This window comes from Macaca mulatta, chromosome 15 (assembly GCF_049350105.2).
Source record: "Macaca mulatta isolate MMU2019108-1 chromosome 15, T2T-MMU8v2.0, whole genome shotgun sequence".
NCBI classification, from domain to species: domain Eukaryota; kingdom Metazoa; phylum Chordata; class Mammalia; order Primates; family Cercopithecidae; genus Macaca; species Macaca mulatta.
In genome coordinates this window covers 92494190-92521211 of record NC_133420.1, presented here as the reverse complement: position 1 = coordinate 92521211, position 27022 = coordinate 92494190, and the positions used below count along the sequence as shown (strand labels likewise).

Sequence of the window (27022 nt, the reverse complement as noted above, 5' to 3'; positions counted from 1 at the left end):
AGGGGAGGAGAATGAAGCTCTACTTCTTGAAGGGAGGAGTGTCAATGAATTTGTGGGTATATTTAAACATTGTCACAATTATTACTAAACTTCTTTTAAAAAATTCTGATATGATAGTTAAGGCCCCAGAACAAAGCATAAATCTAACAAAAACAAAATTAAACAAAACCTGAAAGACCAACCAGAAATCATAGTTTCCGAATTCCCTGGATGGGTGTGAATGAGATTAAGACTTTGGATGAATTTAGGTATCTTCCTTTAAAAAAGTTATATTTGACATTGTAAGCACATGATGCTACATGAAGACTCTTATTTCTGCATATTAAATTCCTACTATGGAACATTCTGGCTATTCCAGAGAAATTGAAAATTTTATATTTAATATAATTTGAATCATTTCTTTTGAATTTTTAGGGTAGGTATTAATAGAGTTTTATTCTTTCAGATCTTATTAATCGAGAACATGAAACTTTCAGCGAAGATTGGAAGCATTTTCTTTCGAACTCTTCCAGAATTCTTTTATAAGTACAATGCTGTTGAAACAAGATTGCAGAGGCAATTAAACCTGTTTACGAGTATAAACTATTGACTGTTTTCTGTTACTATGTTTTAGTACCCATTTCCAGTGTCCCTCTTAAAGTGTTAATCGAATAGGTTAGGTCATTGAGTAATAACTCTGCTTGGCTCCTTTGATATTTCAAGGGATAATTTGTACTTAAAAGTAATCAGATTATACTCACTAAAAACTATGGTTAATACTCTTGATAATTATCATAACTGCCATAGGAAAGGTACAAAGTGCTATGAGGTTTCAAAGGAATACAAGGCTTCTGTGGTTGTTTATAAGTAATGGGTAATTTCCTTTTGTAGGCACTGTTGAGATGGATTTTGAAGAATGGTCAGAAACATTTCTACCAGTTACAAAAGTAATATGTGCTTATTTAAAATTTCAAAAATAGGCTGGATGTGGTGGCTCACACTTGTAATCCCAGCACTTTGGGAAGCCGAGGTAGGTGGAATGCTTGAACCCAGGAGTTGGAGACCAGCCTGGGTAACATGGCAAACCCCATCTCTACAACAAATAAAAAATTAGCCAGGCAGGTGGTATGTGCCTGTGGTTCCAACTACTCAGGAGGCTGATGATTGCTTGAGCCTGGGAGGTCGATGCTACAGTGAGTCATGATTGCACCACTGTACTCCAGCCTAGGTGACAGAGCAAGACCCTATCTTGAAAAAAATCAAATAAAATTTCAAATATAGCAATATATAACTTTGAGAGGCAATCATTGTTTGTATTACTTGGCAATTCAAAATATTGTTAAGACTTGAGGCTTGTAGTTCGTTCTTCTCTCGTTATAAAGAAACTTTGATCATCCTCTCTAGCCCATTTGATTATTGCAGCATGGTATCGGTTTTCTACCTCAAGATAATTTTACTGAGTACTAATTTTATACATATCTCTGTTAAATTATTACTCTACTGGCTTGGTTGTAGATTTACTCTTTCTGAAGATAGCCATTCAGGTGACATTGTTTTGTGTATCACTGTGTGCACAGTGCTTGGTATAGTGTCTGGGATATGGTAGGTGCTTTTTCAATATATATTGATGGAATGAATAAATAGTGTTATAAAAACTAAAATACATTTAAAATGGTATAAATTTTTAGGCAAATTATAAAGATTTACTTATTAAGAGAATATACATTTCTTGACATTCTGGAGTTTAGAGATGTTTTAAACAATTATTGGCTTTTTTTAGTTGTAAAATGTAACCATTATGGGAAATTATTTGAAAAATTATTTCTAGCTTTAATTTTATTTCTTTGCAAGTTAATTTACGCTGGGTACAGTGGTTCACGCCTGTAATCCCAACACTTTGGGAGGCTGAGGTGGGAGAATTCCTTGAGCCAGGAGTTCAAGACCAGCCTGGTCAACAAAGTGAGATCCCGTCTCTACAAAAAATAAATAATTAGCCTTGCATGGTGGCATGTGTCTGTAGTCCCAGCTACTCGGGAGGCTGAGGCAGAAGGATTACTTGAGCCTGAGAGGCTGAGGCTTCAGTGAGTCGTGATTGCACCATTGCCCCCGAGCCTGGGTGACAGAGCAAGACCATGTCTCAAAAAAAAAAAAAAAGGTAATTTGTCTTTTGATTTAGATTAGTTTCATTACAATTGTAATGTTAAACAACTTTTGAAATTCATATTGTTGTATTTCTTCTGCCAGTTTCATGTAGAAATTTATTTCAAATGCCAAGGAAATGGATTTCTAAGCATTTGAAATAAATGAACCAAGGCTTTTATTTGTCCACACAGAGCTGTGCCAGGATCGCCTGGTTGTGGAATGGTCATGTTATGAGATTAATTTTTACTGGAGACAGGAGGTTTTCTGCTGGTCTTTTTTTTTTTTTTTTTTTTTTTTTGAGATGGAGTCTCACTCTGTTGCCCAGGATGGAGTGCAGTGGCGTAATCTCCGCTCACTGCAACCTCCGCCTGCTGGTTTCAAGTGATTCTTCTGCCTCAGCCTCCCGAGCAGCTGGGACCACAGGCTTGCGCCACCATGCCAGGCTAAATTTTTTGTATTTTAATGGAGATGAGGTTTCAACATGTTGGCCAGGCTGATCTCTAACTCGTGACCTCTGATCCGCCCACCTCGGCCTCCCAAAGTGCTGGGATCTTTCCATTCATCTGTTTTTCTTCAGCACATGCCCTGGCATTGGCACACAGTCCCTCATGTGCTCAGTCTTAGCAGTAGAGAAGATGACACGCTCGTTTGGTTGATAATGCAATGTAGTCCAAAGTAAACCTAGAGATTTCCGATATAACTCTAATATAAAAATTTATAATGGTAGGTAATATGAATCACTTACATTACTGATGTGTACTTTCCTCTAGGCACAGAGCCAAGTGCTTTCCATAATTATCTCATGGAGCCCTCACAACAAGCTTAGCTGTATTTATCCCTACTTTTCAGAGGAATAACTGAGTTCCAGAGAAATTCAGCCCCCTGTCCAGGGTTATGTGGCTTATGAATGGAAGCCTGAATTTAAACATGGGTAGCCTGGCCCTGGAACCCACCTCTTAAGAACTGTGCCGCAGTGAGTGAGAGGTTCTGGGTAAGAAGATGTGGTTGAATCAGTATCGGGCAAATTTACACTGGATTTGTGGAACAGCTGTGATTGTTGGACGTCCATTAGGGAAGGGAAGGGCTCTGATCAGATACTAGCCATGTGAACTGGTCATTTTTTTCTAGTTGAGAATTAATATTTGTTTAATATATTTAAGGATTTTAGAATTTAACTTCAATGGACAATACCAAACTTTAAATTTCTCTCTTAGAGTTATGAGTTTTTAAAAACTGATACTGCACGTGCCTGTAATCCCAGCTCCTTGGGAGGCTGAGGCAGGAGAATCACTTGAACCCAGGAGGTGGAGGTTGCAGTGAACCGAGATCACGCCATTGCACTCCAGCCTGGGTGACAGAGCAAGACTCTGTCTCAAAAAAAAAAAAAAAAAAAAAAAGTTGTTACTGATTGAGTACATAGTGATATATTATATAGGTCTTGGTATATGGTATAAAGCAGATTAGGGCTTCAATTTCCAAAAATCTTGGAAGTTTCTGTAGAAGTCCTCATACATAGCATCTCTGTTATCTTCTCCTTTCTGATCATTCTGTGTTTTGGGGCAGCGGTCCCCAACCTTTTTGGGAAGGGACTGGTTTCGTGGAAGACAATTCTTCTCTGGATGGGGGTGGCGGTATGGTTTTGGGATGAAACTGTCCCACCTCAGATCATCAGGCATTAGGTTCTCATAAGGAGCGCGCAACCTCGATCCCTCACATGCACAGTTCACAACAGGGTTCACACTCCCATGAGAATCTAATGCTGCCACTGATCTGACAGGAGGTGGAGCTCAAGCAGTAATGCTCACCTGCCACTGACCTCCTATTGTGAATCCTGGTTCCTAACAGGCCACAGACCCGTACTGGGGATTGGGAACCCCTTGTCTGGGGAATAGGGGTGTACACCTGTCTCTGTCACCTGACTCTGACCTTTAGTTAGCTTGCTTAGCTTATGCCTAGAATTCCCGATACTACTGGAACCTACTAGTAGAAGTGGTGGAATGATGACAGGTTAATGGTGCTTTCATGCTAATTCTTTTTATTAAAAACATTTTTAAGGCTGGGCGTGCTGGCTCACGCCTGTAAATCCCAGGACTTGGGAGGCCGAGGCAGGCAGATCACCTGAAGTTGGGAGTTTGAGACCAGCCTGACCAATATGGAGAAACTCTGTCCCTGCTAAAAATACAAAATTAGCTGGGTGCGGTGGTGCATGCCTATAATCCCAGCTACTGGGGAGGCTGAGGCAGGAGAATCGCTTGAACCTGGTAGGCAGAGGTTGTGGTGAGCCGAGATCATACCATTGCATTAGGCAACAAGAGTGAGACTCCATCTCAAAACAAAACAAAACAAAAGCACTAACAAAATTAAAAATAAATTTTAATTCTTTAGAAAATAGAGACAGGGTCTCACTACCTAGGCTGATCTTGAACTCCTGAGCTCAAATGATCCTCCTGCCTTGGGCTCCCAAAGTGCTGGGATTATAGGTGTGAGCCACCACGCCCATCCCATGCCCATCCTTTTTATTTTTGGCTGTGCTTGAGATTCTAGTGTTCTGGATAAATTCAAATTGTTCTATATTTTGAATACAGTTGTTAAATTAAGTTGTTTGATATTTTGAATATAGTTGTTACATTATTTGATGTTCTTGTTACACAGATAACTAGTTTGGGGTCCCCAGTATAGTGAGTGTAGATGTCGGTTATTCTATAATTAGTCAATCTAAAATGTCCAGTATGCTTTATAGGGATTCTGTTACTGCTAAATACCTTCTTAACTTCATTTCATTATTTTCTCATTTGTTTCTTTCTTTGCTTATTTTCTTCCTGAAGAAACATTTGATATTCCTTTTTTGTGGTAAGATTATTGTTCAAATTCCTAATAATACAGAGAAGTAAGTGCTTTTCTGTAATTTCTATGTGAGAGATAACCATTAATACTATTAATTTGGTGTATATTTCTTTCTGATGACTTAATATACATTTACAGATTTTTTTCTTTTTTTACGTAAATTAGATATAGTATACACACTTATGTAACCTGATTTATTCTCTGTAGGTAGATTTGATGTCAGCATCTTGAATGATCTATCTTGTTTTATATTCTGTATTTTTTAAGCTAATTACTGGTTGATGGATATAAACTTGTATTTTCAATTAATGCTGCAGCAAACATCTGGGTCGACTGTCATTGTACATATCTCTGTGTTGTTAGGGTTAATTTCTACATTTAGATTTTGAGTCAAATATATCAATTTTTGAAAGCTTTTTTTTTTTTTTTTTTTTTTTTTTTTGAGACGGAGTCTCGCTCTGTCGCCCAGGCTGGAGTGCAGTGGCCGGATCTCAGCTCACTGCAAGCTCCGCCTCCCGGGTTGACGCCATTCTCCTGTCTCAGCCTCCTGAGTAGCTGGGACTACAGGCGCCCGCCACCTCGCCCGGCTAGTTTTTTGTATTTTTTAGTAGAGATGGGGTTTCACCGTGTTAGCCAGGATGGTCTCCATCTCCTGACCTAGTGATCCGCCCGTCTCGGCCTCCCAAAGTGCTGGGATTACAGGCTTGAGCCACCGCGCCCGGCCAAAAGCTTTTTATATGTGTAGAAAAATTATATCCTGGAATGGTTTTACCACCTTATATTCCTACTCTAGTTGTCTAAGAGGTGTCGTTATTTTCTTGTCATTAATATATTCAGCATTTGCCAACCATTTTGCTGAACTGCCAAATATCTTGTTTTAACTTTACTTTCTTGGAATTTTAGCAAGATTATTGTTTGTCAGTTTTTCTTTAAGTGTTATGTCATTTTCATATAAATATGTAAAATTTCTTAGCATGGTATAGTGATTAAAGATTTTAAAAATACTTTGAAAGCTAAAATAATGACTTTTAAATGACTTTTCTTCTTCTGTTGTTGATGTTTTCATGAAAGTAATTTTCTAATGCAATGTAAAGTGATATTGAGTTATTTAGCAACCTTAAGAATATTCAGATAGCTATGTAAATCAATTTGTTTTTTTTTTTTTTTTTTTTTTTTTTTTTGAGACAGAGTCTCGCTCTGTCGCCCAGGCTGGAGTGCAGTGGCTGGATCTCAGCTCGCTGCAAGCCCCGCCTCCCAGGTTCACGCCATTCTCCTGCCTCAGCCTCCCAAGTAGCTGGGAGTACAAGCGCCCGCCACCTCGCCCGGCTAATTTTTTTTTTGTATTTTAGTAGAGACGGGGTTTCACTGTGTTAGCCAGGATGGTCTCGATCTCCTGACCTCGTGATCCGCCTGTCTCGGCCTCCCAAAGTGCTGGGATTACAGGCTTGAGCCACCGCGCCCACCCTGTAAATCAATTTGTATGTTTACTTGTTAGATTTGACAACATGCAGTGTTTTCGTTTTGGTAGGATTTTGTTTTAGAAAGAGATTTAAATCACTTTGGTGGGAAAACCCCTAAAACTGACTTACTGATTTGTACTTTTTTGTCATCTACCGTTTACAGATATTGTACTCCAAGATACTTGGATTACGAAGATTTGGAGCGCAAGTACTGGAAGAACTTAACTTTTGTGGCACCCATCTATGGTGCAGATATTAACGGAAGCATATATGATGAGGTACATTCATATTTACAGTGAGTTTTGTAAAGGATCATTGGATGTGACAGTTTTGTTACCATTTAAGCAGTTTAGAAGTGTTCTTTTGTTGTGCTTTTGGGTGATTCCTCAAAGGATGACAGGAAATATTCATCAGTAGGATTTCTGCTGCTGGTATTTTTCAAACTGAAGCTAGGTAATTGTACAAATACCTGAAATTGTTAAGTAGTAATATGGTGTGTGATTATCTGGCTGATCTTTTCATTACATTAAAACTTTTTAAAGCAAAAATACATTATAAAAATGTTTGGAAAACAGGAAATATGATCCATCATACTGACACCTTAAAGCAGAAGCAGTATTTTTGATATATTTTTCCATTACTTTACCTCAATCATTAAAAAAAAGTTATATATGAACAGGCTTATATTGTCCTTTTTTTTCACAGACAAATTGTAATAATTTTTTTCTTTTTTTAAAAAAGTACATGTTATTACAGTATTTTTAGCCATTTTAATGGGGCATAATTCACTGGTTATATTCTAATTCTTTTTGCCTTTTCCTGATATTTTAAAACCCTAATTCTAAAAGTTCTTTGTCTTTTGAAACCTTGTATGCGCTCTCTATTTTCTTTTTTTATTTATTTTATTATTTTTTTGAAATTTTTATTGAGACAGGATCTCAGTATGTTGCCCAGGCTGGTCTTGAACTCCGGAGCTCAAGAGATCTAACTGCCTCGGCCTCCTAAAGTCCTGGGATTAGAGGTGTGAGCCACCAGGCCTGGCATGTTATTTTCTTTCGAAAAATTTCTTATCTACCAAAAGGTGGAACTAGTGCAATACATACCTGGATACCCTTCACTTAGGTTCACCAGTACAAGTTAAGCATCCCTAATCCAGAAATCCAAAATCCAAAATGCTCCAGTGAGCATTTCCTTTGAGCATGACCTTTGAGCATCATATTGAAACTCAGAAAGTTTGGGATTTTGGAGCATTTTGGATTTTTCAGATTAGGGATGCGCAACCTGTATAATGCAAATACTCCGAAATGGGAAAAAATCCGTCATCTGAAATACCTCCGGGCCCAGGCATTATGGATAAGGGATACTTGATCTATAGCTAATAGTTTGCCACATTTGCTTAATGTTTCTTTGTCTCTCTTTGTCTCTGTTTCTGTCTCTCTCTCTCTCTCCTGTAACATTTGATGTATGATGCAGACATCACGATAGTTTACCCTGAATTATATAAGCATGTATCTTTTAATTACAAGGGAGTTTAACATTTATATAATATTATCTAGTGTATAGACCATATTGAAATTTTCCCAGTAATGTTATAACTCCTCCCGCCCCCATCCTGTAATGATTTAGTCAAGGATTCCCCTTTGTCACTAATAAGTGATCTATGGGGTGATACTCAAATATTAGGTGTCTATCTGTCCCCAACAGCCTTTCATTTAGTGGATTTAGCATCCATGGCATTCATTAATAATCCTTGCCTTAATTCCATTATTATATTATTTTGAAACCTTTTTTATTTTGTAATATAAAATAAGCTAGAAAGTGCATAGAGCGTAAACCTAGAGCTTTATGAATTATTGTAAAGTGAACACCTGTGTACCATTTCTGACACCGAGGAAAACATTACCAGCACCGGAGAATTCCCTTACCTGCCCTATTACCTAGTATAGGCTCCCCTTTTCCTTCAACAGTAACTAGATATTCTGACTTTAACAGTACAGCTCAGTGTGGCCTGTTTCTGAATTTTATATAACTAGGATCATTCAGCGTACATTCTTTTATGTCTGGCTTCTTATACTTCATACCTTATACCTTCTACTTTCTTGTATACCTTATATATACATGTTAGCTTTAGAAGAAAACGTTTTTTCCAGCTTACACTTCCTATAGCAATGTTTCCAAGTTTCCTTTGCTCCACATCCTCCCTAACACTCAATATTGTCATTTCTTTAATTTTAGCCGTTCTGTTGGTGTGTGTAGTCGTATCTTTTGGTTTTTAAGTTGCATTATGATTTTTTTCCCCTTACGTTCACTAACTGTTTGGATTTCCCCTTTAGTGAAGTGCCTTTTCAAGTCTCTTATACGCTTTTCTTTTTTGTCATGCTTTTCTTTTTTTTTTTGGCTTAAGTTCCCTTTTCTTTGGTTTTAGCGATTCTTACTGGTTTATACTTCTTTATCTATCCTGCGTATGAGGTAGTAGCACAATTTCAAATTTTATATATGAATTTTTAATTGCTGAACAGTTATTTCAAAGACCATTCTTATTTTTGAAGGTATTATATGATATTGTAGAATTGTCATATTGGGTGGAATGATGGCTGTGTAATTTTCTTAACTTAGCAATTAAAGATGCATATTGAAGGATATATGGTTGAAATAACATGAGGACTGGGATTTGTTTTTCAGTTACTTAAGAAAATAAAGCTGAATGGATACAGATGAAAGAAGATTGGCTACACACACACACACACACACACTTTTTTTTTTGAGACAGTCTTGCTCTGTCACCCAGGTTAGCATGCAATGGCATGATCATGGCTCACTGCAGCCTTGACCTCCTGGGCTCTAGCAGTCTTCCTGCCTCCGCCTCCTATGTAGCTGGGGCTACCTGCAGGCGCCACCATGCCTAGCTAAATTTTTTTTTTTTTTGAGACGGAGTCCTGCTCTGTCTCCCAGGCTGGAGTGCAGTGGCGCGATCTCGGCTCACTGCAAGCTCCGCCTCCCGGGTTTACGCCATTCTCCTGCCTCAGCCTCCTGAGTAGCTGGGACTATAGGCGCCCACCACTGCGCCCGGCTAATTTTTTGTATTTTTAGTAGAAACGGGGTTTCACCGTGGTCTCGATCTCCTGACCTTGTGATCCGCCCGCCTCGGCCTCCCAAAGTGCTGGGATTACAGGCGTGAGCCACCGCGCCCGGCACCTAGCTAATTTTTAAAATGCTTTTTGTAAAGACAGGGTCTTCCTATGTTGCTGACGCTGGTCTCAAACCCCTGGAGAGCAAGTGATCTCCCTCCTCAGCCTCCCAAAGTATTGGGATTACTCATTGGCATTGCTTCAAGGGAACATTGACTTCTAGACTTCAGATTTGAGTAACTTTTGTTATTAAAATCCAATGAACAGAATCCACTGGTTTGTAAACACGCAGTTTTAAAACATCCTCATCATTTACAGGTTTTAGAGCTGGGAATCTATCATTTTGGTAGGACCTACAAGGCAGTATTTTGTAGAATTTCTGCAGGCTCTGTGGAAGCATTTAGCAGCTCCTGAGCTGGACTGACATTTTCAGTGCTTTTGTAGCATAAAGACAGACATGAGAGGAGTGTTGCAAACTGCTTCTGATAAACAAAACCAATCACACTCAAGACACTTAAATTCAAACAAATGAAAAATAACTTGTATTTACCCCCCTTGAGGTAGACGAAGAATAACAAAAGAAAGAGTGCTTTAAAGGGCGTGATGAAGAGTGAGTGTAATAATAGCTTACTGTCAGGAATGTTTGAATTCATTGCAATGAATGTGCATTTAAAAAGCCCATGCATTGTTTTGCTGTTGACTGTCTTGTCTTTACATTAATTCTTTAGTTCAGTATTTAAATTGAACTGGTTTCTTATGGTTCATGGCATTATTTTGAAAGGAATTAGAGAGTCATCAAATTGCAGTTTACTTTTTCCTTGAATTTCTAATGGTAGCTATTTCCCTTAATCTTAAAAGAGTGGTAAGAAAATCGTAGCCTTTGTTTGGTGGGGTGGGAGTTCTTGGAGAGGGTGTGGAGAGATAAGAGAAGTAATTTGTGCAAGGTGCAAAGATGGATACGAATCCTGCTTCTCAAGTAGTTCATAGACTTAGTGGGGTGGAGGGACAGTTGGTGCAGTGGTCTTGAATCTTTGCAGCCTGCAGGAGAGATAGTATGAGCAGGCCTGCATTCAAGTAAGACTTTCTGGAGTGGGGAGGACATCTGAACTTGGCCTTGATGAGTAAGTTCCAGTGAAAGGAGAGAGAGTAAAAGGTGGGACTGGAGCTAGGTAAATTGAAGGGTGAAACCATAGCTAATAGTCTCAGTATTTTTGCTGAAATTGTAGGTTGTTTGCTGAGCAGGAGCATAGGAGGATGAGACAAAACTTGAATAGCAGCTGTGGCATATGGGAGAGAGGCCTGAATCAGGGCTGTGGGCCTGGGTCATGGATCTGACCCATGGCCCCACAGCAGCCCCACTTACTTTGTTCTAGACTCTGAATTTTGTCTCTTAGCCCCAGGCAAATCTTTTAAGGAGCAGAGAAGCTACCATGGTAGTTTTGATCCAAGCTGGGCTATAGCACAGGAATTAGGGGTGAGGGTGTACATGAAGGACTAGATCAGAGTAGTCATCCTTGACAGGAGAGGGAGAAGGGTCTGGAAATCCCCTGGCTTGAGTCTTGACCTCTCTCTCTTTTTTTTTTTTTTTTTTAAATTATACTTTTAAGTTCTAGGATACATGTACACAACATGCAGGTTTGATGCATAGGTATACATGTGCCATGTGGGTTTGCTGCACCCATCAACTCATCATTTACATTAGATATTTCTCCTAATGCTATCCCTCCCCCAGCTCCCATCCCCCCCACAGGCACCGGTGTGTGATGTTCCCTGCCCTGTGTCCAGGTGATTTCATTGTTCAATTCCCACCTATGAGTGAGAACATGTGGTGTTTGGTTTTCTGTCCTTGTGATAGTTTGCTGAGAATGATGGTTTCCAGTTTCATCCACGTCCCTGCAAAGGACATGAACTCATCCGTTTTTATGGCTGCATAGTATTCCATGGTGTATATGTGCCACATTTTCTTAATCTAGTCTATCATTGATGGACATTTGGGTTGGTTCCAAGTCTTTGCTGTCGTGAATAGTGCCACAGTAAACATACGTGTGCACATGTCTTTATAGTAGCATGATTTATAATCCTTTGGGTATATACCCAGTAATGGGATTGAGGGAAGAGAGAGACTCTCTCACATTATTTTATATAGTTTTATACTCAGTACCTGTTTTAAGAATAAAAAAGGAAGTGAAACCAAAGGCAGGCAGCCCGGCACTAGGCACCAGATCCAAAACCAGACCTGAAACCAGGCCTGGGCCTGCCTGGCCTAAACCTGGTAGTTAAAAATCAACTTATGACTTGGCAACTGATGTTATCCATAGATTCCAGACATTGTATGGAAGAACACCATGAAACTCCCTGCTCTGTTCTGTTTCACGCTGACTACCAGTGCATGAAACCCCTGTCACGTACCCCCTAGTATGCTCAATCAATCGCGACCCTTTCATGTGAAATCTTTAGTGTTGTGAGCCCTTAAAAGGGACAGAAATTGTGCACTCGAGGAGCTTGGATTTTAAGACGGTAGCTTGCCGATGCTCCCAGCTGAATAAAGCCCTTCCTTCTACAACTCGGTGTCTGAGGGGTTTTGTCTGCCGCTTGTCCTGCTACAGGATGGCTGAGTCAAATGGTAATTCTAGTTCTAGATCCTTGAGGAATCGCCACATTGTCTTCCACAATGGTTGAACTAATTTACACTCCCACCAACAGTGTAAAAGCATTCCTATTTCTCCACATCCTCTCCAGCATCTGTTGTTTCCTGACTTTTTAATGATCGCCACTCTAACTGGTGTGAGATGGTATCTCATTGTGGTTTTGATTTGCATTTCTCTGATGACCAGTGATGATGAGCATTTTTTTCATGTGTCTGTTGGCTGCATAGATGTCTTCTTTTGAGAAGTGTCTGTTCATATCCTTTGACAACTTTTTGATGGGGTTGCTTTTTTATTGTAAATTTGTTTGAGTTCTTTGTAGATTCTGGATATTAACCTTTTATCATGTCTTGGCCTCTCATTCTTTTTTTTTTTTTTGAGATGGAGTGTGCTCTGTCGTCTAGGGTAGAGTGCAGTGGCCCGATCTCAACCTCCGCCCCCCGGGTTCAAGCAGTTCTCTTGCTTTAGCCTCCCGAGTAGCTGGGATTACAGGTGCTTGCCACCACACCTGGCTAATTTTTGTATTTTTAGCAGAGACAGTGATTCGCCATGTTGGCCAGGCTGGTCTTGAACTCCTGGCCTCAAATGATCTGCCTGTCTTGGGCTCCCAAAGTGCTGGGATTACAGGCATGAGCCACTGTGCCTGGCTGGCCCCTCTTTTATTCTGCTGCTGCTTTTAGAGCTTGATTTCCTTAGGTTATACTAAAAAATCTGAACACCATGGGTGGTAACCTATGGCAACAGTAACACAACTTAAGCAAGTTATTATTTTTAAAACCAAAACACAAAGACTCTCAAAGGCATGGGGTGAATCCAGCCTTTGGGTATATATGAAGAGTAGGGTTTGGCTGTCAAGTTCTGCCTTTTGCTGGTTTTTGTAATAAAACTTTCTTGGAGCCCAGTCTTACTTTTTCATTTGCATATTATGTATTTTTGCACTACAGTGGCAGAGGTGAGTTAGTTGTGACAGAGATTATATGGCCTTCAATGCCTAATATATTTACTGTTTCTTTGCAGAAAATGTTTGTCAGCCCCTTACATAGAGGACAATTATTTGTTCTTGGGGAAGGGTGTACAAATCCTTTTTGAGATAGATGGGATATAAAAAAATTTGAATATTCTCAGGAGGATGAGATTAATATAATTGACTGCATTGATTCCTTGCAAGAAAGAAATTGGAGTGTTTAGTGATTTCAGGAACCTTCTGTAGTTAGAAAAAGATCTTAGAAATAGAGCCATCTTTGGTCCTGGGTTAAGTCTTAGATGATTCTTTGGAAACAGTACATACACATAAGGAACTTAAGATCTGAATTTTTTTTTTGTTATGTTTCACTAAGGGCTGTTCTGCCAATGGAGTTTTAATTAGCCTTTGTTAACTTCCTTTACATTAGAATACTTAGCCCTCTGTTAGAAGCAGTATGAGAGTTTCTTTGGGAAACAAAACACACAAAGATAAAGATAAAAGAGGGACAGAGAGAAAAAAAAGTCCTGTAACTTGGTGGGGTGATAAGATTTGGCTAAAGGACCTGCAAGTCAGCAGATGTCTGTAGAAAAGACAGAAGGTATAACATTGCTGAGATGGCCAGTAGCCATGTACACCTGCACTGACCTTTGAAGGCAGAGCTGCATCTCTTTTTTTCTGTGTGTGAGAGCTAAGAATAGACATCAACATTACCTACGTTAGTGCAGTGACAAAAGATCATCAGGCTTGTATTCTATGCTATTTTGGGCTGCATTTCTAGCAATACCTATTGTATAGCATAATGATGATTCTTCTAATGATAATGCTTCATTAAATAGAGGTATAAAATGAAGTTCCACATGTTTTGCTCATGCTATTATCTTCATAATCTATAACCCTAGATGAACCTCCTGTGTGTATTCAAGTCGTCTTTGTAAGAGTTTCCGTTTGCTGAGTGGTGACACATAGCTCCTCCCCTAATCCTCATCTCTATCCTCCATCGTGCTGGCTCTCTAGTTTGAATGCCTCATAGCATAACATACAGGGCAGTCTTCAGTGGCCCCTTTGAACCAATGTTTTGCACCAAAAGGGGGTAGCTTATCCTCATTGTCAGAGTACCCATGGAGCAATTTAGCCTTTGGATTCTGTAATAAACCTATGGGATAGCATTTCATAAAGACTGAGAATTTCCTGTGTGTGTAACCATCTTTGGCGATAGTTTTCTGCAGGTCACTGGAGGAAGACAGCCACACTTCACTGTGAGGGGATGCTGCCCTACCTGTTACCTTCAATTTCTGCTATCTTACACTGTTGTTGGATCTTTCAGACCATTTTGCACTTGCTTTGAAACTCAGCTCCTTCACTGAATCATGTTGCTCCTTCATTGCTGCTGCCTCCAGATCTCCAAAGGTGTCCCCCAACCTTTCCTGTACCAGCCTGATAATCATTGGTCTCCTACCCTGAGAATGGCTGTGAGTCCACTGCAAAAGGAATTTCTCTGGTTTTTCAAAATTTTGAGTCACATGGTGAAGCTCTTCAGGAGCAACTCTGCTATGTTGAAGAGATTGGGACATGTCAAGTTAATATCTGATGGGCCTCCTTCCTTCAGTACGTGCCATCATTTCCAACTCTTCATAGTCTTCTGTAGGTCTCATATGCTCACTTACTTTCTCCTCGGGGTTTTCTACTTTTTCAGGAGACATTTTCACTCACTGATGGGAAGATGACAGCAGTGATGCCAATTTATTTAATATGGGTGCTAGGCATATTCCTTTTGGGAAAACATCTGAGATACAACTTAGCTGCAGACTATATTCTCTGACCTAGATTTGTATACAACTGAAACAGTTGTGTTGGTGGACACCATCATAGAGAGTCTTTACTTTGGACAGTGAATATTGGGTAAAAAAATTATTATAGCATGTATTTGGAAAATGGTAACAGAAGATGAAGGTTACTTGTATTTATTTTTGTGGCATATCTTTTCATGGCTATTTCTTCTGCAGTAGACTCTGAGTTCATTGGTGACAGGTGTTATTTCTCATGTACTCTCTAGCTCCAGTCTCTGGCATAGTGTCTGATGAGTGCATGGCATAGAAAAAATAGCTTTGAAAAATAGTGTGATCTAACAACAGACTACAACAAGATGGTCTGGTTACAGCAAGAGACTTGGGGAGGGCTTTGGATGAGAAGGATGAGGAGGGTTGAGGTGACCTTCCCCAGTGGGCATTTTTCTGAACTCTATTATTCCAAGACAGTAGTTCTCAAACTTTTCAGTCTTAAGGCCCTGTTACAATCATAATAATTATTGTGAACCTCAAATAACTTTCATTTAAGGAGGTTATATCTATTCTTTTTTATTGTATTAGAAATTCAGGCCAGGCACGGTGGCTCATGCAAAAAAAAAAAAAAAAAAAAAAAAAAAAAAAAAGGAAATTAAAAAAAAAATAGTTAATTCTTTAAAACAATCCATTACATATCAACATATATTATTTTATACAAGGTGACTATAGGATGGAGGGGAGCAGACAGAAAAAGAAAAGGTGACTATTTTCCCAATTAAAAAATTAGTAAGAAGAGTCACATTAGTTTACATTTTTCAAATCTCTTATGTCTAGCTTAATAGAAGATTGTGGCCGAGTACAGTGGCTGACGCCCATAATCCCAGCACTTTGGGGAGGCTAAGGCAAGGGTTCGAGACCAGCCTGGCCAACATAGTGAAACCCTGTCTCTACTAAAAGTACACAAAAATTAGCCAGGCATGATAGTGTGCACCTGTAGTTCCAGCTGCTCGAGAGGCTGAGGCAGGAGAATTGCTCAAACCTGAGAGGCGGAGGTTGCAGTGAGCTGAGATCATGCCATTGCACTTCAGCCTGGGCAACCAGAGTGAGACTCCGTCTCAAAAAAAAAAAAAAAAAAGATTGCTGGATTTTTATATCAGCTTTTACATTTAATCTGTTATAAGGTCATATGTCCTATAGCTTCTGGAAAACTCTATACTCATGAGAGTGAAAAAGGCAAATACTAATGTACTAATGTTCTGGTATAATTTTGAAAATAGTTTTGATGTCACAGACCCTCTGACAGGGTCTGCGTGTCTCCTGGTGGTCCTCAGAAAACACCTTGACAACTGCTTCTGTAAGATACTTAGCAAAAGATGACTTCTCTGGAGTTATCTATTGCACATAGATGATGCATAGATCTTAGGGCAAGGTAACTATGTTCTATCTTTATTTATTGGCCTTCAGGTAACTGCATTCCTGGTATGTGTCTCAAATAATGAATCACCTTCAGAGACAGTGGTTCTCAAACTGGAAGCCATGGAGTTCTCTGGGGCACATCATGTCCTGTGTTTTGTCTTATAAACCAGGCAAAATTTTACAAGTGGACAACATATGAACTCATGTCTCTGCATCTCAAAATATAGAACATATTTTAAAGAAATTGTACCGCCAAGATTTTTCTTTAATATTAATTTGCTAGCCTATTACTTTTGTTATCTTCAGGTACTTATTAATGGAAAAATGATATAAAATTTAAAAGTTTGAAAAATATTGTGGCAAATCTTTTTTTTTATTTCTCTCTCTCTTTTAAGACAAGGTCTCTCTCCATTGCACAGGCTGCAGTGCAATGTCACAATCACAGCTCACTGCAACCTCCACCTCCCGGGCTCAGGTGATCCTTCCATCTCAGCCTACTGAGTAGCTGGGACTATACGTGTGCACCTCCATGCCCAGCTAGTTTTTTGTATTTTTTGTAGAGATGGGATTTCACTATATTGCCCAGGCCAATCTCAAACTGCTGGCTTCAAGTGATCTTCCTCCCTCCACCTCTCAAAGTTATGGGATTACAGGCATGAGCCACTGTGCCTGTAATCTTAAGATTTTTTGTGGAGAATCTTAAAATAAAAATAAATGTCTTATATGGTATATTTTTCCTTGAGCTGGGGAAATTTTTTTTTTTTTTTGGCTGTGCTTGTACTAGGTGGATGGGTGGTTGGTGTCCTCTTTCCATTTTCTGTTTTTAGTTTTCTTTGTAATCTATAAGTATAAATTACACCCCTTTAAGGTAAAAGTTACCTTTTTGTTAATATAAACATTACATGTGAAAAATATGGGAAGATATTACATAGGAGAGAAAATGAAAATCACTCAATCCTGGCATTCAGAGAAAGCAGCTATCAAAACTGTTTTGTATATTTCCTTCCACTGTTTTTTTTCTACGAAAAAAACAGTTAAATGCTGCATAATTGCATGTAAAAACAATTTTTATAGTACAGTAAACATAGTTTTATCCCCCTTCCATTTGACCCATTGTGAATGCTTTCCCACGATGATAGATGTTCTTCAGCAAGATGATTGGAAATTTATCTTACTTGGCTGGGCACGGTGGCTTATGCCTGTGATCCCAGCTCTTTGGGAGGCTGAGGTGGGTGGATCACCTGAGGTCAGAAGTTCGAGAGCAGCCTGGCCAACATGGCGAAACCCTGTCTCTGTTAAAAATACAAACAATTAGCCAGGCATGGTGGCAGGGACCTGTAGTTTCAGCTACTGGGGAGGCTGAGGCAGGAGAATCGCTTGAACCTGGGAGGCGGAGGTTGCAATGAGCTGAGATTGCACCACTGCACTCCAGCCTGGGTGACAGAGTGAAACTCCATCTCAAAAGAAAAAAAAAAAAAATTATCTTATTTTTATTGTTTTTATTGGCAGGATGGTTTTCACAGGTAGAGGAAAGCAGATAAATCTAACATGAAGGGTGTGGGTGGGTGGAGGAGGGAGCGTATGACAGCTCCTGGTCTTGTGTTGGTCAGTGTGGGGCAGGGCACAGTCCACAGTGGGTGGCCCGATCACTGCTAACCTGAGAGAGAGGCACCTTGCACAGACACCCACTGCCCCATTTTCTGCCTTTCTTCTGCAGCTTCTTGAGATAGAAGGCGTTATTAAACAGCACAGAATATTTGACCTGTTTTCGTATATAATCAGTGTTTGCCATTCCTAGCTGTGACTTTCAGGAAAGCTCTCTCTTTTCGTCATAGTCTTCATCTACAAGGGGAAGAAATTGAATTAACTGCTGTCTCTTGTTCCTTCCGGCTCAGAAATGTTTACTTTATGATAAGCAATATTTCTTTAAGAAGATGAACTAAATTCAATAACAGTGAATTTTTGTCAGTTCCAGATTTCTTTTGTATTAGAATTTTGTCAAATCAAGAGCTCCTTTATAAGAAACCTGTTGGTGAGGCATGGGAATCTTTTCACACCAAGGTGTTAGGCATAGTGGCATTTAACCTATAGACTTTTTTCCCTCTTCCCTCAATGGAGTAGCTTAAATACCTCTATCCACCAGATGGTGCTCTTGGACAGCAAATTTATTTGAGGCTGTGGGTTTCCAAATGAGGTAAAACAGTTTAAACGGTTTGAGTCACCAGGAGAATTCCTTTCCATTTTGTACTTTTATCATGTCAGGATATCATTTACTTTGAAATAACAAATCGTTCAAAGCCAGAACACTAACTGCCTAAATTTCACATCCAAGGCAAACATGTCATCCTAGACAGGTTTTGATGCAGAGAGAGAGCTATTGGCTTGTAGGATTGTGACTTTCAGGTTTTAGTTCTGTGAAATAAGGCTTCTAGGTAATCACAACTCATTTATCTGCTAGCATGTTATGGCTGCTCTTCAGTGAAGCAAGTCAGCTCACATGACCCCAAAAGTTGTCATCCATACGGGAGGTGATGGAAGGACAGCTTTACTGGTCACATTGCATCCAGAATGTTTCTGTTAGTTCTGGAAACTGTGTTTTCAGAGGAGCGTTGCCAGAGCTGCACAGCTGGGATGGTGCAGGAGTTGTTGCTAGAGCAGTTAAAGCCCATGTGGTTGTTGCCCCTGAGAATGGTGCAAGTAAGAAGGTTAGGTGGGATCGCTGTGGGAAAATTCAGTCTGTCTCTGGAATAAGTTTCTTTTTTTTTTGTTGTTTTTTTTGAGATGGAGTCTCGCTCTGTCCCCCAGGCTGGAGTGCAGTGGCACGACCTCGGCTCACTGCAAGCTCCGCCTCCCAGGTTCACGCCATTCCTTTGTCTCAGCCTCCCGAGTAGCTGGGACTGCAGGCGCCCGCCACCACACCTGGCTAATTTTTTGTATTTTTAGTAGAGACGGGGTTTCACTGTGTTAGCCAGGATGGGCTCGATCTCCTGACCTTGTGATCCACCCGCCTCGGCCTCCCAAAGTGCTGGGATTACAGGTGTGAGCCACTGCGCCCGGCCATCTCTGGAATAAGTTTCTAAGGAATGCATCTGCCCCAGAGCAGATTGGGCTGCCACTTGAGGTAAGGAAATACTGACCTTGGAATGTTCACATAGAGACTGTCTGATCTTCTGTCAGACATAGTTTAAAAATTTGGGTTGGGTTGGGGCCAGGTATGGTGGCTCGTGCCTGTAATCCTAGTACTTTGGGAGGCTGAGGTGGGTGGATCACCTGAGGTCAGGAGTGCGAGACCAGCCTGGCCAATGTGGAGAAACCTCGTCTCTACTAAAAATATAAAATTAGCTGGGCGTGGTGGCACGTGCCTGTAATCCCAGCTACTCAGGAGGCTGAGGCAGGAGAATTGTTTGAACCTGGGAGGCGGAGGTTGTAGTGAGCCGAGATCGCGCCATTGCACTCCAGCCTGGGCAACAAGATCGAAACTCGGTCAAAAAAAAAGAAAAATCGAGTTGGATAGGATGTGAGTAGAACTGGTCATTTCTCTTTTCACTCTTCTCTACCTCTTGACTGTTAAACTTCGCAGTTGAAATATACGTAAATGTTTAATAAACTAGTAAATTGATAAATCAACGAATATATGTGGAGGACCACTCTGAGTGATCAATGGGGTTGTGAGACGTGTCAGCAATGGTAGGTATTGGCCAGTGCAAGGAGCTCACTGGTTAGCTCGAGAGTCATAAATGGTTTCCCTGAGGGATAAACAACACACACTATATGGGCGGAAGCCTGGTGGATGGCACGATTACTATGCACAGTAGGAGTGTAAAGAGGTGAAGATTACTGGGCACTGGCATAGTCCACAAGATTGTAATGAGAATACAGGGCATTAGGGCATTATGGACATTAGGCACGGTGAGCAAGGTGAGGGATGAGGAAGCTGAGCCTATTTTGTGAATTCTGGATGATTGGCATGCTGCCTTGAGGGGCAGATTTCTGTGGGAAAGTATTAGGGACACAGCAGTGAGAATTACTGAAGGAGAAAGAACATGAAACTCAGGTGAAAAGTGAGAGTTTTAGTGCTGAATTTGGCTGGTGAACATAAAGTCATTGACAATTTCAGCTGGAAAGAATTTTGGAGATGATCTGGTATAATAGTCAACACATTGATAGATGAGGAAGCTCAGACTGAATGTTAGGGTTTATCATAGATGACTCCTACTTAGTGGCAGAGCTGGGAGGACCCCCCTTTCCTATTCTCTCTCTACTCTTTCAGATAGTCACCAGGAAGGATGGTTAAAGCTTGAACACTGTGTATACTCTGGAGCTCTTCTTATCTTGGATTGGTGTCTGTTGAGGCCTCTACCGGTCAGAAGGGCATTTCCCCTGCAACCCAGCCTTGCCTGCAGATTTACAGAAGGGCTTTGATAAGGAGCATCTGTTGGAAGCCCAGTTCCTGCTTTGGGCCTGCTGTTTTCCATTTCATAAAAGGAATGTGAAGATAATTTAAATTTTATCTTTATTATAATTTTGTAAGATATAAAAGCCTGTGATTTTTTCCTAGGGGGAATTTACAAATAGAGTAGAAAGATTCAAGTAATTCTTGTCAGAAAGGAACCATTCATCTATAACTTCTCCTAGAATCTGTTTTGCAGATGATCAAATATATGGGACAATGTTTCTGTACCAAATTTTATTTTTTAGTGTTTTTCTTACTACAGCAAAAAAAGTAAAACAACTTACATGTCACAAAGGAGAAGTACAGATACAAATTGTTAAAGCCATGAGGTAATATGTACAATAAAGTAAATGTTAAGAAAATGTTTGTAATACAATGGTATGTGAGGAAACCAGGATAACCGTGTATAGATATATCTCCAAGATTTTGGAATGCCCACTCTGGATTTCCAGTATTGCTTACAGTCTCCCTCATAATTCATCCACTTGCCCAAGGGTAGAGAGCAGCAGGTCTGGCTGAGATGAGGGAGGTCGTGGAGCTGCTTCCCACACCCCAGCATCCTAGTATGGTTTCCTCAAAATAAGTCACCAGCTGTCAGTGGGCTTTTGGGGGTCACTGGTGCAGAGTTAGAGTTATGAATGCCAGGAGTCTGATTCTAAATATATGCTAGTTACAACAAGTTTTTAAGAGAAAGATGTCACTAAAGTGATGACATGGTTTTCTCTTCTTTGCAGATTTATATGTTTGATATTTTAAAGTTTACTTTCCAAATGTCCTGTAACGATGACGTATGGTTTAATATTCAGGAAAATTATTGTTAGTTTTCCTTTTCCATTGAAGGAATAATGTGCCTATGTGTATGATCCAGAATTTTATTCTGTGAAGAATGAAGAATGAAAATGAGGCCACTAGAAATACCTTAGGCCGTTTTTCTTTAAGAATAAAAGGGAAACTCAATAGCACCAGCCCTCTGCCATGTGTTATGAGAGTATGTTAAATCTGACATTGCTTTAAGAAATAGCAGCTGTAGAGAAAATGAAGCAAGGTGGAGAAAACAAACAACTGGGAGAAACTGAAGGAAAAATCACAGAGTGGTATAGAGGAATTGGGAAGAACAGGTATATTCTTTATTTAAACTGGAATTTTCCAGGTATTAGTGGTTAAGAAAAGGCTCAAGTGCAGCCCATACTTGGCTACCATTCAAGAATTAAGTGGTATTCACTTTTCCTTTTGTTGGGTCACATTAGTGTTGTGGACTCTGTTATGTTTTTTTCTTATTTTAATCCACTAGTCAGTGGGGGAAGTGGGGATCTGTGGATTTGTTTGCTAACGAAGAAATATATCAGTTAGACATTATCCTGCTGCCGGTAATAAAGACCTCAGAATCAGTGGCTGAAACAAATTGGGCATTTAGTTTTCTTTTGTGTAAAAATTTGAGGTAAGTAGCCTAGGGCCAGTGTGTTGGACTATGATGTCATTATAGACCGGTACTCCTCAATTCTTCTGCTTTCTTTATGATGAGATCTTTTTTTTTTTTTTTTTTTTAAGACGGAGCCTCACTCTGTTGGCCAGGCTGGAGTGCAGTGGCATGATCTTGGCTTACTGCAATCTCTGCCTCCCTAGCTCAAGTAATTCTCTTGCCTCAGCCTCCCGGGTAGCTGGGATTACAGGTGTGTGCCACCACGCCTGGCTAATTTTTGTATTTTTAGTAGAGATGGGGTTTCACCATGTTGGCCAGGCTGGTCTCGAACTCCTGACCTCAGGTAATCCAGCCGCCTCGGCCTCCCAAAGTGCTGGGATTATAGGCGTGAGCCACTGTGCCAGCCTATGATGAGATCTTTACCTTCATGTTCTCCTGGTAGATGCCTAAGCCCAATAATTGTGTCTGAATGTCTTATGGAAGGAAGAGGGAGTGAGAGCGAAGGGCACAAAGGGCTTGTGCCTGCTGAGGTAGCCCTTCCAAGCTGTCTCCTGGGAGCTCTACTCAGCGATGACTGCTCACCTTTCGTTGGCCAGAACCCTGTACTATGACCATCCTTAGCTGTAAGAGAAGCTGGAAATGCAGTTTTCATTCAGCTATATTGCTCTTTCTATTAAATGAGGTTCGTTATTAAGGAAGGTGAAACTAGATCCTGAGTACTTAGGCAGTTCTGCCATAAAAGTTTATTACAAGCCACGATGACTTTGTAATGCTGTGTTATACTGTATTATATACAATTTAAAGAGTTGAATTTGTTGGCTGGGCACGGTGGCTCATGCCTGTAATCCCAGCCGTATGGGAGGCCGAGGCGGGTGGATCACAAGGTCAGGAGATTGAGACCATCCTGGCTAACACGGTAAAACCCCATCTCTCCTCAAAAAATACAAAAAATCAGCCGGGCATGGTAGCGGGCACCTGTAGTCCCAGCTACTTGAGAGGGTGAGGCAGGAGAATGGCGTGAACCCGGGAGGCGGAGCTTGCAGTGAGCCGAGATCGCGCTACTGCACTCCAGCCTGGGCGATAGAGCAAGACTCTGTCTCAAAAAAAAAAAAAAAAAGAAAAGTTGAATTTGTCAAGGGGCTTAATAGTCTGGAAAATATGAATAAAGTAGTAGAGATTATTCTTTTTCTTTTTCTTTTTTTTTTATGGAGGCGGAGTTTTGCTCTTGTCGCCTAAACTAGAGTGCAATGGCGCGATCTCAGCTCACTACAACCTCTGCCTCCTGAGTTCAAGGGATTCTCCTGCTTCAGCCTCTGTAGTAGCTGGGATTATAGGCGCCCACCACCACGCCTGGCTAATTTTTATATTTCATTTTAGTAGAGATGTTTCACCATGCTGGCCAGGCTGGTCTTGAACTCCTGACCTTAGGTGATTTGCTTGCCTCGGCCTCCCAAAGTGCTGGGATTACAGGCGTGAGCCACTGTGCCTGGCCATAAAGTAGTATAGATTATTGTGTTTTAAATTTTTCATATGTAAAAATGACAGATTCTGAGCATGGGATATGACTGTTTTTGTAAATGTTGAGATAATTGGTCTCCTTTAAAGAGGGGCATCATATGGTTTGGGTCCCCTTTAGGATTTTCTACAAGAGCCACATGTAGATATGTAAAATAAAATTAATATTTCTGTTTAGTTTGTTTTTTTTTAAAAAACAATGCACATCTGTGAGTATATCCTGTACTTCCTCTATGCCAGTATTTTTTAAAACATCTTCTTGACAGGGAGTGTTTTAAAAAAATAGGAAATATAGTTACCAAATTACTGACTTTCCTAGGTGTTGGGAGATAGAGGGAAGTTTCTCCCTCCCTGATTATATAAAAAGTGTGTAGTGAGAGTTGACTTTCTGGTTGATCGTTTGGCCACGTGGCTTCAGAAACAATAGAGCCAGCATGGGTTAGAATTTTCGTTCTCACGCTTGAACCCCGGCCCTGTGATTATGAGCTGTGAGGTCTTGGCAAGTTATCTGTCTTTGCTACAGTCCCCTCATTTATAAAACAGTATTGATAATAGTTGATAGTAGTGTTTAGCTGGTAGGACAAAATGAGGTGACATAAATAAAACACCTCATACAGGGCCTGCTCCCTGTTATGTACTGAGTCAGCGTTAGCTGCAGCAGGTGGCAGTACTAAAGCAAAGCAAGACAGAAGTCTCCAGGCCTTAATGAGCTAGTTACTCACCAGCTGATTCTGATCGAGAGAATTGTGAAGAATTCTGTTCTGCAGTTGCCATTTTAAGTTTGTCCAGCCTGCAGCCCTGCGATTTATACTCTTTGACATCTGTCAGAGCCATGAAGAATGTTTGTTTAGGAGTCACTGCTTAAGAAAATGCTTCTGCTGTTTTTGAGAAATATACCACTATCTTCTTGTCAGTAAGATCCTGCCGTGTGCGGTGCCAGGACAGAAGTGACCTCATGGGATATGACTCAAGAAGTAGTCCTTTTTTTTTTTTTTTTATTTTAAAAAGACAGAGTCTTGCTCTATCACCTAGACTGGAGTGCAGTGGTGCAATCTCGGCTCACTGCAACCTCCGTCTTCTGGATTCAAGCAGTTCTGGTGCCTCATTCTCCCAAAAAGCTGGGACTACAGGCATGCGCCACCATGGCCAGCTAATTGTATTTTTAGTAGAGGCAGGGTTTTGCCAAGTTGCCCAGGCTGATCTCAAACTCCTGAGCTCAAGCGATCTGCCCGCTCCCAAAGTGCTGAGATTACAGCATGAGCCACCGCATCTGGCTGATAGTCTCTTTGTCATGATTTTAAAAATCATCTTGTTGGCCAAGACCACGTCTGCCCTGTGAGCACAGACCCTCGCCCTCGCTTCTCTGCCGCTTGTCCACACCCGCTGCCAGCTCACCATAGATGATGATATTGCTGTGCCATCGTCAACAATGACTCCAGCATGTGCAAGGGTGGCTTCGCAGGCGATGATGCCCCCCGGGCTGTCTTCCCCTCCATCGTGTGGCACCCCAAGCACCAGGGTGTGATGATGGGCATGGGTCAGAAGGACTCCCATGTGGGCGACTAGGCCCAGAGCAGGAGAGGCATCCTGACCCTGAAGTGCCCCATCGAGCATGGCATCGTCACCAACTGGGATGGCATGGAGAAGACCTGGCACCACACCTTCTATAAGGAGCTGCATGTGGCTCCTGAGGAGCCCCATGCTGTGACCGAGGCCCCCCTGAACCCCAAGGCCAGCCGCACGAAGATGACCCAGATCATGTTTGAGACCTTCAACACCCCAGCCATGTACATGGCCATCCAGGCCGTGTGTCCCTGTATACCTGTGGCTGTACCACTGGTATCATGATGGACTCCGGTGATGGGGTCACCCACAGTGTGCCCATCTACGAGGGGTATGCCCTCCCCGACGCCATCCTGTGTCTGGACCTGGCTGGCCGGGACCTGACTGAGTACCTCGTGAAGATCCTCATTGAGTGGGATTTCATGCATGACATCAAGGAGAAGCTGTGCTGTGTTGCCCTGGACTTCGAGCAGGAGATGGCCATGGTGGCCTCCAGCTCCTCCCTGGAGAAGAGCTGCGAGCTGCCTGATGGCCAGGTCATCACCATTGGCAATGAGTGGGCCTGCTGCCCCGAGGCACTCTTACAGCTTTCCTTCCTGGGCATAGAATCCTGTGGCATCCATGAAACTACCTTCAACTCCATTATGAAATGTGACGTGGATATCCACAAAGACCTGTATGCCAACACAGTGCTGTCTGGCAGCACCACCATGTACCCTAGTGTTGCCAGCAGGATGCAGAGGGAGATCACCGCTCTGGTGCCCAGCACGATGAGGATCAAGATCATTGCTCCTCCCGAGCGCAAGCACTCTGTGTGGATTGGTGGCTGCATCCTGGCCTCACTGTCCACCTTCCAGCAGGTGTGGATCAGCAAGTAGGAGTATGATGAGTCTGGCTCCATCGTCCATCTTCCAAATGCTTCTAGGCAGACTGTGACTTAGTTGTGTTACACCCTTTCTTGACAAAACCTAACTTGTGCAGCAAAGAAGATGAGATTGGCATGGCTTTATTTGTTTTTGTTTTGTTTTGTTTTTGTTTTGTTTTGTTTTTGTTTTTGTGTTTTTGTGGTTTGAATCAGGATTTAAAAACTGGAACGGGGGGTGACAGCAGTTGGTTGGAGCGAGCATCCCCCAAAGTTCTACAATGTGGCCGAGGACTTTGTTTCTTGTTTGTACATTGTTCTTTTTTTTACTAGTCATTCTAAATACCGTGAGATGCATTGTTACAAGAAATTGTTTGCCCTCCTAAAAGCCACCCCACTTCTCTCTAAGGAGAATGGCCCGGTCCTGTCCTAAGTCCACACAGGGGAGGTTTCGTGTGATTTATGTAATGCAAAATTTTTAAAATCTTTGCCTTAATACTTTTTTATTTTGTTTTATTTTGAATGATCAGCCTTCGTGGCCCCCCTCTTTTGTCCCCCAACTTGAGATGTATGAAGGCTTTTGTTCTCCCTGGGAGTGGGTGTATGCAGCCAGGGCTTACCTGTACATTGACTTGAGACCAGTTGAATAAAAGTGCACACCTTAAAAAAAAATCGCCGGGTGCGGTGCCTCATGCCTGTAATCACAGCACTTTGGGAGGCTGAGGCGGGTGGATCACCTGAGGTCAGGAGTTCAAGACCAGCCTGGCCAACACAGTGAAACCCCGTCTCTACAAAAAAAGAAAAAAACAACAACCCAGAATTAGCTGGGCATGATGGCGGGTGCCTGTAA

The 27022-nt window shown here is 41.2% G+C and overlaps 1 protein-coding gene and 1 pseudogene across 8 annotated transcripts in view; both read left to right on the top strand.

Annotated features, from left to right (window-relative positions):
• KDM4C (lysine demethylase 4C) overlaps window positions 1–27022 on the top strand; it is a 415179-nt gene that overhangs the window by 51196 nt on the left and 336961 nt on the right. For all 8 annotated transcript variants that reach the window (XR_013404839.1, XR_013404840.1, XM_015117703.3 and 5 more), the window contains one exon: window positions 6589–6703. Coding sequence is in view for 6 of the 8 variants with exons in the window: in XM_015117703.3 (XP_014973189.3) it covers window positions 6589–6703 (115 nt within the window). In the remaining 2 variants the exon portion in view is untranslated. The remainder of the gene's footprint in view (window positions 1–6588; window positions 6704–27022) is intronic.
• On the top strand, window positions 25070–26323 carry LOC106993761 (actin, cytoplasmic 2 pseudogene; annotated as a pseudogene).